The sequence below is a fragment of the Pinus tabuliformis genome, chromosome 2_2, assembly GCF_031772625.1.
Source record: "Pinus tabuliformis cultivar Carrire ecotype Pingquan chromosome 2_2, CPIR1, whole genome shotgun sequence".
NCBI classification, from domain to species: domain Eukaryota; kingdom Viridiplantae; phylum Streptophyta; class Pinopsida; order Pinales; family Pinaceae; genus Pinus; species Pinus tabuliformis.
The window spans coordinates 1,035,195,775-1,035,207,866 of record NC_142300.1 but is presented as its reverse complement, the minus strand read 5'-3'; the positions used below and the strand labels follow the sequence as shown (position 1 = coordinate 1,035,207,866).

Below are 12,092 nucleotides of genomic sequence, written 5' to 3'. Positions count from 1 at the left end.
AATCCCCGCCCGGTTACCAATTCCGCTCATTAAAGAAAAAACCCGTCCTAAAATATATTATAATCTAACCGCAAAGCAGAAGCAATGTTACGATAGGAGAGAAATATTATTGACAAAGCTCTGATCTGGTACAGTGCTCTGCTGAATAACATAGAACCCAGAAAATCGTGGATCCTCGTTTTTGGAAAAACATAAAAAACAAATCTAGGCGGACCGACGTGCACAATCTTCTGTATTGCGTGGCTCAGTCTGATTATTGTCGCTATTGTCGCTCCATTTCATCTGAGGGCCATCCACAATCACTGTGAACATACTGTATCGAAGTAAGCCAACGCAAATGAATCTTTTAATTGAATGAAATATTGGAGTGAAGGGTTGACGTGGCATGCAATATACCTTCCTAATTGAGAGGTGGGCATGTGAATCCAGGTGGAGGGGTCAGACCGCATTGAATAAAGAGCTCCACAGCCAGTGGTAGGATGACGTTGAGGTTGAGTAGTTTAAGGCGGATAGTTGTACATAAGCACAGCGCTGCCTCCAACTCCAAAACACCTGCCAACACTGGACAGCACTGGTTCACAACAGGGTCTCCAATGCCTACGTGAACCAAACCCCCCAACAAATCAACGCAGGCTCCTAGTTTCAGCGCATCTAAAGGACATGACGAACTTCCTCCACCCGATCCGCCGCCTGCAGGGCTACTTCCGCCGCTTGGGACGCTAGGAGTTCCTCCGCCAGGAGGACAGTCATAGCTACCGGATGCCATGACAAGAGCAGGCATGGTGGTTGCTGCAGCAATCAGAACTATAAAAAGCAATGCTACACCCTTTGGCATCTTCAATCAAATACGATGCTCTTCCTTCCACTCTTTGAATTGAAGAGAAGAGAAGGAAACCACTGAAAGGGAAAAGGAGGGAGTTGCATATTTGAGCTCGCAGATGATGGATTTTATAGCAACTGTGTTACTTTCAGAGCACCATTTTTTTAATTCAATATTTACATTATTTTAATAAAGTCCAGCGTGGAGATGTGATTTCCGGTCAGGCTGCCGTATGGGGTGCTTGACCTTTAGCAATAATGATGATATAATAATGCAAAACTACTGACTTCCATGTGAACATAAAACTGATCCGTGAGCAACAACTTGGAGGTGAGCGAGTGAGTGAGGAGGAAACTTGGGTGCTTCTATTCTCCTCACTTCGATTCCCATTGTTCGTACAAGTCCCAGTTGTGTTTCAGAAAGATCTTCCCATCTTAAGGAAGGCGCTTTCACTTAAAGAAAACGAATAAAATAAGAGGCTTTCCCGTGATAATTAGTACAGGGTGGAAATATCCACATCAGAATACGAATTATAATGGGTTAGAAACTTCAAAGTCTCATGCAGTACGAAAGGTTTCTAAACAACTTCAGAAATAAATATAATAAAATAAACATGAGTATTTCAGTGTTTCAGCGATAATCATATTAACTTTCAAAATGATGACCTAATAATATGCACGGATTCGATTCGAGGAAAGGGGCAAATTCATTATTGGTTACAGTTGTATACTTAAAATAAAATACGCAATTATTGTTCGTAAGCTCTAATAATATTGAACTTCGTTTTATATATATATATTATTTTCTTAAAGATTTTTTTTAAATGAATGATATATATTACACAGAGAAGGATGATATTGAAATATTTTATTTAGTTATGTATATTGAAATAGGTATGGAGTCGAAAAAACTCGCAGGAGAAAAACAAGTTACCAGGGTTTCGGCAGGCTGCGGGATTCTTCATCCATGGATGGAGGCAGAGGAGGGAGCTCTTCTCCCTCCTATAAGGAGGCCGTGGCCAACAAGGGCAAGAAGCCCCCAGAAAAAGTCAGAAAAATTGTGGAAGATGAAAGGAGTAACATGGAAAAGGAAGAGGAGGTCAAAATAAGGGAGAACAACAACACTAAAGACAAGGAGGAAGAGGACAAAAAACAGGAAACAAAAGAGAAAAAACAAAAGGGGCCTTGTAAACCCAAAGCTGAAATAACACCCAAAGTGGTTTTAAATGAACATGCAAACCTACGCAATCATTTGCAAATTCATGGTACTCTGGCCAATAGAAAAAGCTTTACAAACATGGATCAAGTACCACTGGAAACATAAAGGGAGCATTGATCTACACCTTGGGTCAAAGGGTTTCTTTATAGTGGTGTTCACAAACATCGAGGATAAAGACAGAGTGTTTGAAGGAGGGCCCTACTTCTACGCAGCAGCAGGTCTTTATATGAGGCCATGGAAGTTGAACTTTGTTCTGGAACGTGAAACTTTCACATCGCTCGAGTCTGGGTAAGACTCTATTCCCTACCTCTTGATTATTCGCAACATGAATCGTTAGCTGCCATAGGCAATAAGTTAGGTAGGTTTATCAAAGCTTCAGAAGCTACTAGAAGAGGAAAATATACTTCCTTTGCCAGGATATGTGTGGAGATGGATCTATTAGGAGCTCTTCCGGATGAGGTGTTACTGGAAGTTTTTGATGAAGAATGGATTCAATCAGTGGACTATGAACATATTCTGTTCAGATGTCATAGATGTCATGAACATGGGCATCTTCTCAAAGACTGCCCTCTTGGAAAAACAGAGAATAATAGCAAAACTAATACAATGAAAGACCCGGATAGCTTTCACAAGGTGGTCCATAAAGGAAAAGGTGGAAAAAGAGGGCAAAAGCTGCAACAAAAGGATGGACATCAAGGTAGGTAGAACTAGTTCCAAGTTCTGGTAGAGGACGAAGAAAGAACAACAGAAAATCGAGCAAATGAAGGGAGTACGGGTGAGAAGGAGAAGGAAGGAAACCATGAACAAACACAAGAAAATGATAAACAGAAAGGAATAATGATGAGTGATACAGAACCAGAGATGGACCAAGAAATGACCCAAATTGAAACGGATCTGGAAGAGACTAAACTGAGATTCTAGAAAGAGAAAATCTAGATCTGGAAGGGTTCTTAATTCAAGGAACATCTATTGGGGTTGAATCGTTACCCCAGGAAGAGCTCAATAGAATACAACAGCTGTATTTATGGAAAACTCAGGAAAAGGGTCCAGAGAAGGAAAAAAACAGGAATAGGTTGAGTAGCGAAGGAGTAAAGACGATAAAATCTACTCCGGGATTAGCACCCAGAAACCCAGGAAAAAAGAGAGGCAGAAAAAAGCAGAATGAGCTATTAATGGAATGTGGAAAGCTCATGATAGATTCAGGTAAGATGAAAGATCTTACTAGCTACTCCTTCACAAATATTTAATGATGAAGTTCATTTCTTGGAATATTAGAGGTCTAGGCAGTAAAAGAAAGCAGAGATTGCTAAACAATAGAATGAAACAGGCTGCTCCAGATATAATTTTTATCCAGGAAACGAAATGTTCCATTCAAAAGTTAAGACAACTTCATAGAAAGTGGCTCAATAAATATGAATATCTAGAAGTTAAAGCAGAGAATACAGCAGGAGGTATTCTCACGCTTTGGAACCCCCAAAGAATTGATTTAATTGATGTTGAAGCTGCAAGGAATTATTTATCAGTAGTGATTCAGCCTGTTGGGGATATGAGTACCTATCTAGTCACGAATGTGTATGGCCCTCAAAGAATAGAAGACAAACTCAAGTTCACAGAATCCCTAGTGTATCTCAGGGAAAGACATGCCGAGATACCCTGGATCATAGGAGGGGATTTTAATATGATAAAATCACTTTCTGAAAAAATGTGGAACTAGAGCACTTAGTAAAGACTCCTTAGCTTTTTAGATCTTTTCAGATAACATGAAACTAGTGGATGTTGAAACAAGTAATGGCCTCTTCACTTGGAACAACAAGAGAGGAGGAGAGTCTCAGGTAGCATCCAAATTGGATAGATTCATTATCTCGGAGGATCTTATGCTTTTAGATAAGGAAATAATAGCTAGTGTTCTTCCAGTGGGAGGCTCAGATCACTGGCCAATTCAAATGGAGATCCAGGGTATAGGTACCCCCCGGAATAGACCTTTCAAATTTGAGAATATTTGGCTTTCACACCCAGATTTCATTAGTAATATTGAAAAATGGTGGGCAGAAGATCTACAGATTCAGGGAACTAGAATGTTCATGCTTCATAAAATATTAAAGCACATAAAATTAAGGCTCAAAGATTGGAATAAGAAGAATTTTGGCAATATTTTTGCAGAAAAGAAATTGGTGGAAATTAAAATGCAAGCACTCAACCAAGCTATGATCTCGGAAGGTTTTAATAAAGACAAAAAGGATCTAGTGGAGAAATATCATCAAGATTGGGAAAACTGGTGTAAACGAGAGGAAATTTTTTGGAGACAAAAATCTAGAGTCCAATGGCTAAAAGAAGGGGAGCATAACACTAGATTTTTTCACAGATCCACCATGGTGAATAGAGCACACAACAAAATATCTTCAATAAAAAAGGAGGATGGACAACTTCTTCAATCCCATGAAGAGATAGAGGCAGTGTTGGTTCAACACTTCCGTGCAATAGCCCAGGAAAATAATCCAGAAAGAGAACATTACATCAGGGATGTAATTAAGCATATACCTAAGCTGGTGACTAGAGAGGAAAATTTCAATCTCAACAGACCAGTGACGGAAGAAGAGGTCAGTGAGGTTCTCAAAGACATGTAGAATGGCAAAGCACCAGGCCCGGATGGCTTCAATGTAGATTTCTTTAAAGCTTGCTGGAATATTGTAAAAGAGGATATTTTGAATGTTGTGGAAGACTCCAGGATGAACAGAACCATCTTGCAAGCGCTCAACACCTCCTTCATCTCCCTGATCCCTAAACAGGAAAATGCATAGACACCGGATAGGTATAGACCCATAGCACTTTGCAATGTGGTCTACAAAATTATATCCAAGGTAGTGGCCAAGAGACTCAAACCTATGCTTCCTTCTCTGATTTCAGGGGAGCAATTAGGTTATGTTGAAGGCAGACAAATTCTGGATAACATTATTCAAGCACATGAAGTGGTTCACTCATTAACCAGCACAAGAAAAACTGTTATGATCTTGCAACTGGACATAGCAAAATCTTATGACAAAGTAAACGGGACCTATATCAAGAATATGCTAAAGGCCTTTGGTTTTGATCACATCTGGGTAGGATGGGTCATGGCCTTGGTCACCTCTTCCAGCTTTTCAATATTGGTTAATGGCTCTCCTTCTGAGATTTTTATTCCTTCCAGAGGGCTGAGGCAGGGGGATCTGCTTTCTCCCTTTCTCTTCATTCTCATGATGGAAGGTCTTGGCCGGTCTATCAAGCATGCCAGAGTTATGGGAAAAATTCAAGGTCTCACTCTGAAGGAGAATGGTCAGGCTTTGACACATCAACAATTTGTAGATGACACCATGTTACAAGGTATCCCCACTGTCAAAGAGGCTCGGGCGTTCAAACAAATTCTGAATGACTTTGCCATGGCCTCAGGTATGGAAGTCAACCTCTCCAAATCCAAAATATTTTTCTTTAACACCAATATTGCTATTCAGAGAAATATCTCTAGAATTTTAGGCTTTCAGAGGGATTCCCTCCCTTCAAAGTACTTAGGAGTTCCTCTAACTGTGAAACCCTTGCACAAGAGCATTTGGGAACCCTTGATCACCAAAATGCAGGACAAAGTCAGAAAATGGACGAGCAGATCTTTAAATCTGGCTGGCAGACTAGTGCTGACAAAGGTTGTGCTCCAATCAATTCCAATTTTCATGCTTTCAACACTACCTGCCCCCATAGGAGTCCTGCAGCAATTCAGAAACATCCAAAGAGACTTTCTCTGGGGCAGGGAGGAAACTAGGAAAAAATGGGCCTTGGTCTCTTGGGAAAAGATTTGTAAACCCAAGAATCATGGGGGCCTAGGCTTAGATGACCAGGAGATCCTAAGTAAGGTTCTAGGGGCCAAACTTTGGTGGTGTTGGGTTAAAAATCCCAAGGTGCAATGGGAAGCATATGGAAAGAAAAATATGCCAGCTCTTGGCATCACACTGACCTCATAAGGATGTCTGGAAACATAAAGGGCTATGCTATTTGGAACAAAGCCTGGGAGAACAAAGGTTTAGTTCAAAGAAATAGCTTTTGGGAAATCAGAGAAGGAGACCTGGCTCTTTTCTGGGAGGACAAATGGCAACAAGAACCACGATTGTTAGAAGAGGATTTTTTGAACCTGAAGCATGAAACTGACACCCAAGGTTTAAAAAAAGTGAAAGATTTTTGGGATAATACCCACAATAATGGAAAATGGAGGATATGGAAGAAGATAGATTGCAGGAATGATAGAATACTGGAATCAAAGGCAGAGGCTCTTGGAAAAATGTTGGATCAAAGGATGATCTTGGTTTTTGAAGGGTAGGACCAACTCAGATGGGGAAACAACAATGAAGGCATCTTCAATATCAAGGAAGCAAAAAGTATTCTCCTTGAGCTGGTTTCCCAGGCTCCAAACCAAACCTGGCTGAACCTTTGGAAACATCAAGGTTGGATGAAGATCAAACTCTTCATGTGGTTGGTTTAGCACAGAAAAATCTTGACATGGGACAACATTAGAAAGAGAGGCATGTTAGGACCTTCCATTTGCCAACTCTATGAAGCCCATGAGGAAACTATGGAACATCTTCTCAACAACTGTAATTACACTTCCAAGCTTTGGGATGCTTTTGCCAACATTTTTCAACAGTTTGATAGGGACAAAGAGAGTATTATAAACACCCTAAATAGATGGAGGAGACACTTTTCAGAAAATGAAGTTCCCAACCTAGCTTGGGCTCTCATGATAAGTTTTATTATTTGGAATATACGGAAAGAAAGGTACAAGAGAATCTTCAAACATGAAAAGAATCACGCTCTTAGCCTGTTTGATCAGATCTTAAAACAGATCAAGGAAACGGTCAGCTCATTAATCAGGAATCTTCCCAAAATTCCTCCCTTAGGAGCTGAACTACGAACTCTCGGGTAGTTAAGCATGCAGGGGATCTCCCTACGAGACCAGAATATAATAGTAAACAAAAAGGTTTCTGAAAAGGAGTATTGGCAACCTCCTCCAAGAGGCTTTTTGAAATTCAATGTCGATGGGGCCTCAAAAGGTAACCCTGGTATAGCTGGCTATGGGGGGGTTCTGAGGGATGAAGCAGGTAACATCCTCTCCCTATTCCACTGTCATTTAGGAAGAGCCACCAATAACATGGCAGAATTAATGGCGATGGAGCAAGGCCTAGAGTTTTTGAAGCAGGAGAACTGTCACAATGTGATCATTGAAGCCGACTCTGAGTTAGTTATTAACTCGGTAAAAAGAATTTATTGCGGATCAGAGCCGGAGAAAGTCTCTCAGCACTGGAAATTAATCCGGGTTTTCCAGAGAATTCAGGGTCACCTTCAGGGGCTTAACTCAGTTAGGTTCAATCATGTGCGCAGAGAGGCTAACAAACTGGCGGATTTCTTGGCCAACCAAGGTGTTAGCTGCAAGGAAAGCAGAGCTCCGACAGGGTGGCAAGCAATACCACAAAGCATTTTAAAAACTCGCAGTCATAACCTAGCAGAAAAGGACAAAGAAGTGTTTTGGAACAAACCTAAAAAGGATAGGTCTCGATGATCATTTCTCGGCTGGTTTCTCTCATTTGGGTCAAATAGGTAGAAGGTTGGCCCTGGTTGGTATGGGCAGTTAGGATTATCTCTTCTTCAAATTTCCTTGGTGTTTGTCAAAAGTTTCGTCAGCAATGGAGAAGGAGGCAGCATCATCCAAATTTCCATAGTCGGGTGATAAAACCATCGGCCGAGTGGTTTTTAGGCGATCGCACTGCTTTCAAACAAAAAGTGGTTTTGGAGAATGAGCTACCACATGGAGCCTGACACATGGAGGAGGGTTGGGACCAAAAACCACCCTCATTGCGCATTAAAGGTCGACAACATCTGGCCGTGCGATATTCAGCTCAGTCGTCCATTCTCACAAAGCCGATCAACGATCAGGATTTATTGTGCGGTTTTGTGGGGTCGGGAGGTTAAACATCATGTTTCTTCCAGGAGCGATATGCATATCCGTCGTTAGATTAAGAGAGGAATTTGGACGGCAGTGATCAAAGAGGTAGGTTATAGGATTGTTTTTGCGGGAATTTGTGGGGAAAGCTCACGTGTCCAACTTTTCCCGTTGCTTATTTTTTGTATGTAACTTAAAGAGTTTGGGTGGTACTTTTCCAGGGTGGGTGTGTCTCTTTCCAGTAGGGCTACTTTCTGTTTTTCCTAAGTCCACAGAGTTTGGTGGACGTTTGTATATAATGTAATTTTCCTGTTTCAATGAAATAGAAGGTCCGTCTCTTACTTTAGGAAAAAAAAAAGAAGAAATATTTTATTGAACAATATTGTCTATTTTTTGTCTTGTTATTAATATATTTTCAAATACATGTTAATATTACTTAACTATATATTGAAAAAATTTATGTGGTTTTCGTGTTAAGAATTAAGTGTTAAATAATGAAAGACATAAACATAGAATTAAGTGTTAAACAATGAAAAACATAGATATATTCATTAATCTGCTCATAGGTCAGGAGCTTCACCTCGAGACTACTTCTGGCAGAATGCTCTAAAAATTCATCATTACACACCATGAATATATAGTGTACAATAGAATAGGGAAGTTAGAACAATCTCATAAGAGATAGGAAGTAAATCCTAATCTAAGGCATACGCTTAACTAATGAACTGACTTTCTCCTAAAATACATTTCTCCATTATCTTCAACATCCCCCCCAATGGAGAAAGGGTTCACTAGTACTCTTAACATCTCCCTAAATAATTCAAATTTAATTCTTCCAAGAGGCTTAGTAAAAATATCTGCAGCATTGTCACAAGTATTAGAATATTCAATATGGATTTCCTTTGACTAAACCTCCTCCCTAACAAAGTGAAACTATGTATCAATATGCTTTGTGTTTTTATGAAACACTAGATCAAGATCGATTGAGCTCTGGTTATCACATTTGATAATAGTTGCATCTTTTGTTCTTCTCCAACATCCTTGAGAAGTCTCCTCAACCAAACTGCCTCACATGTTGTTGTGCACATTGATTGATACTCTGCTTCTGTTGAAGACAAGGATACAGTGTTCTGCTGCTCCATGCAATGACCTTGGGCCTAATGCTAAATTCATAGCATGTTATGGATCATCAGTCATCTAGATTTCTAGCCCAGTCTAAGTCTGAGAAACCTGTCAATCGAACATTAAACAAACAAGTATATTAAATACCAAAGTCTAAGGTTCCTTGAAGATACCTTAAGATTCCTTTCGCTGCAGCCCAATGATTCTCAAGAGGATTTAACATGAATGGGCTCAATACACTCACTGCAAAAGCCAAATCCGACCTAGTTGTAGTCAATTAAATTATACTCCCAACCAATTGTCCATACAGTTTTGCATCGACCTCCTTTGAACCATCATTATTCTGAAGTTTGGTATTCTGCTGTAAAGACACTGATGCTACTTTGCACTGATCCATTTTGAACTTTTTCAATAGACTCTTGACATACTTTCCCTAAGACAGAAAATTCTGGCCATAATCCATCCAGACTTCCAGACCCAAACAATAATGTAACTCTCCGAGGTCTTTCATCTCAAAAAGCTGTGACATCTTTTCTTTGATTTCTTTAATGAGTTCATCAACATTTCCTCTAGTAATAAGATCATCTATATATAAAGAAATCGAAACAATTTTCCCCTTTTCATTAAACACATTATACAGATTAGGGTCATTCTTGCTTCTTTTATAACTATGTTATAGGAAAAATGAATCAATTTTATGATACCACGACCTGGGTGCCTATTTTAGTCCATACAATTCTTTCTTCAATCTACAAACTAAATGTTCATTGCCCCGTTTAACAAACCCTTCAGGTTGCATTAAATACACTTCTTCTTTTAATTCCCCATTTAAGAATGTGGATTTCCCATCTAGTTGGTGTATCATCCAATGGTGTTTAATAGATAAAGCAATTAATATTCTAATTTTGTTTAATTTAGCTACATGGGCAAAGGTTTCCTCATAGACTATGCCTTCTTTCTATGAGTATCCCTTTGCAACCAGCCTAGTTTTATATTTTTCTATGCTCCCATCAAATTTAAATTTAGGCTTGTATAACCATTTTCAACCTATGGGTTGTTTTCCTTCAGGTAGTTCAACTAGATCCCAAGTTTTGTTTTTAAGTATTGATTCATATTCCTCTTCCATGGTTGCCCTCCATTCATTATATTGGCTTGCTTATTTATAATTAGAGGGTTCAACAATATTTAACATACTAGCTATAAGAGCATGATCCCTATATCTTGCTAGAAAATGAATTTTCCTACCTAATCTCCTTAGTGGTGGACTGGATTCAAAATTGTTCTCATCATCCCTTGGTGGACTTGGCTTGCTACCTTCATGTGTACCATCCACATCTTCCTTTTTCTACTCTTTTTGTTTCTCATGGTTTCCCCTATCATGACTTCCATCTTCCTCCAGCATAGAAATATGCCATTCTTCATTGCTTCTTTCATGGTTTCCATCATCAACCTGCTCATGGGATACCACATCTCTACTTGTAAACACTTTATGAGTAGAGGGATTAAATAATTTATAAACTTTAAACTTTGTGTAGTACCCAACAAAAATGCATTTAATGGCCTTTGAATCCAATTTCTTCCTATCCTCTTTTGGAACATGAGAAAAAAATTTGGATTCAAAAACTCTTAAATGATTAACTGCATGCTTAGAACCTAATAAATATTCTAATGGAGTTTTAAAATCAAGGATTTTTGTTGGACTCCTATTCTTCAAATATACTGCAGTATTTATTGCTTCTACCCAAAATCCATTAGACGCATTCTGACCTTTTAACATGCTTCGAGCACACTCCACAAGGGTTTTGTTCTTCCTCTGTGCAACCTCGTTCTGTCGAGGAGTGTGGAGTATTGTGAACTATTCAATTATCCCACAGTCCTTGCAATATTTGATGAAAACACCCTTCTTGTATTCTCCCCCTTGATTCTAACGAAGAATTTTGATGAATTTTCATGTCTGTTTTTCAATCCTGCTTCTGAACTCTTTAAAATATTCAAAGTATGACTCTTCTTTCTGAGGAAATATACTCAAGAAAATCTTGTGCAATCATAAACAAACAATAAGAAATAATAGGCACCCTCATAATGACCTTGTTTCCATTGACCCGCACAAATAAGTGTGCACAACTGTAGTATATCTCTCTTGTTTCTATCTACATTTGTAGGAAACTCATCTCTATCCATCTTCCCAAGAGCACATGATTCAAAATCAACATGAACATTCTTTAAATCATGAATACCATTTACCATACCTCGTTTCTGAAGTACCAGCAGGTCATTGAAATTGAGATGACCGAATCTTTGATGCCATAACTCTTATGCAATCATAACTGATGAGGTCAAAGCTTGGTGTGGTGCGCTTCTTACATTCAGCTTATACAATCCTCCCACTCAAATACCTGATGCAATTGGCTTCATGCAATCTAGTAGATATTTAATAACACAATAAGACTTAAAAAGACTCAACCTTAAGGTTCTGATCTGTTATCATAGAAATAGAGATCAGGTTCTTTTTTATTCTAGGCACATACATTACATTTTGACTATGTCTAATATTTCCATCAAGAAAAATGACAGGAACATTACCATACCATTTGATCTGGTACCCTCTATCATCACCAAGGTAGATATTTTCACCACCACTGCTTTATTTAAAATTCTCAAACCAATGTATGTGTTAAACACACACATGGCAGAAATAGTATGAAAGATAAAACATGAGAGTACAGTTATTATTAACAAATGATATACATTTATAGTACATGGTGTGACCCTTGGATTCATATTCCAAGTGGTCTCTTGGACTCCTTTTGGCTGTTCAGTTTCCACACCAACCCTTAGAGGATTAGGTGTCCAACATTCCCCCCCTTAATCCGAAGGGTTATGTATGAGTCCAAGAAGAGAGTTGTAATAAAAAACATGCAAAAATGCATGGCAGCACTAGGCTAAATGTGCTCTCTGAAATTTTGGTATAAAGGG

At 39.0% G+C, this 12,092-nt stretch overlaps 1 protein-coding gene across 1 annotated transcript; it reads right to left on the bottom strand.

The window, feature by feature from the left end:
- Positions 1–400: 400 nt before the first annotated feature.
- On the bottom strand, positions 401–835 carry LOC149196896 (36.4 kDa proline-rich protein-like). The gene has a single exon (XM_089408484.1). It carries the CDS (start codon positions 833–835, stop codon positions 401–403), a length of 435 nt encoding a protein of 144 aa, XP_089264610.1.
- Positions 836–12,092: the final 11,257 nt, after the last annotated feature.

Excerpts from the sequence above, each read along its gene's own strand:
- LOC149196896 (XM_089408484.1), bottom strand. The coding sequence starts at position 835 with ATGCCAAAGGGTGTAGCATTGCTTTTTATAGTTCTGATTGCTGCAGCA.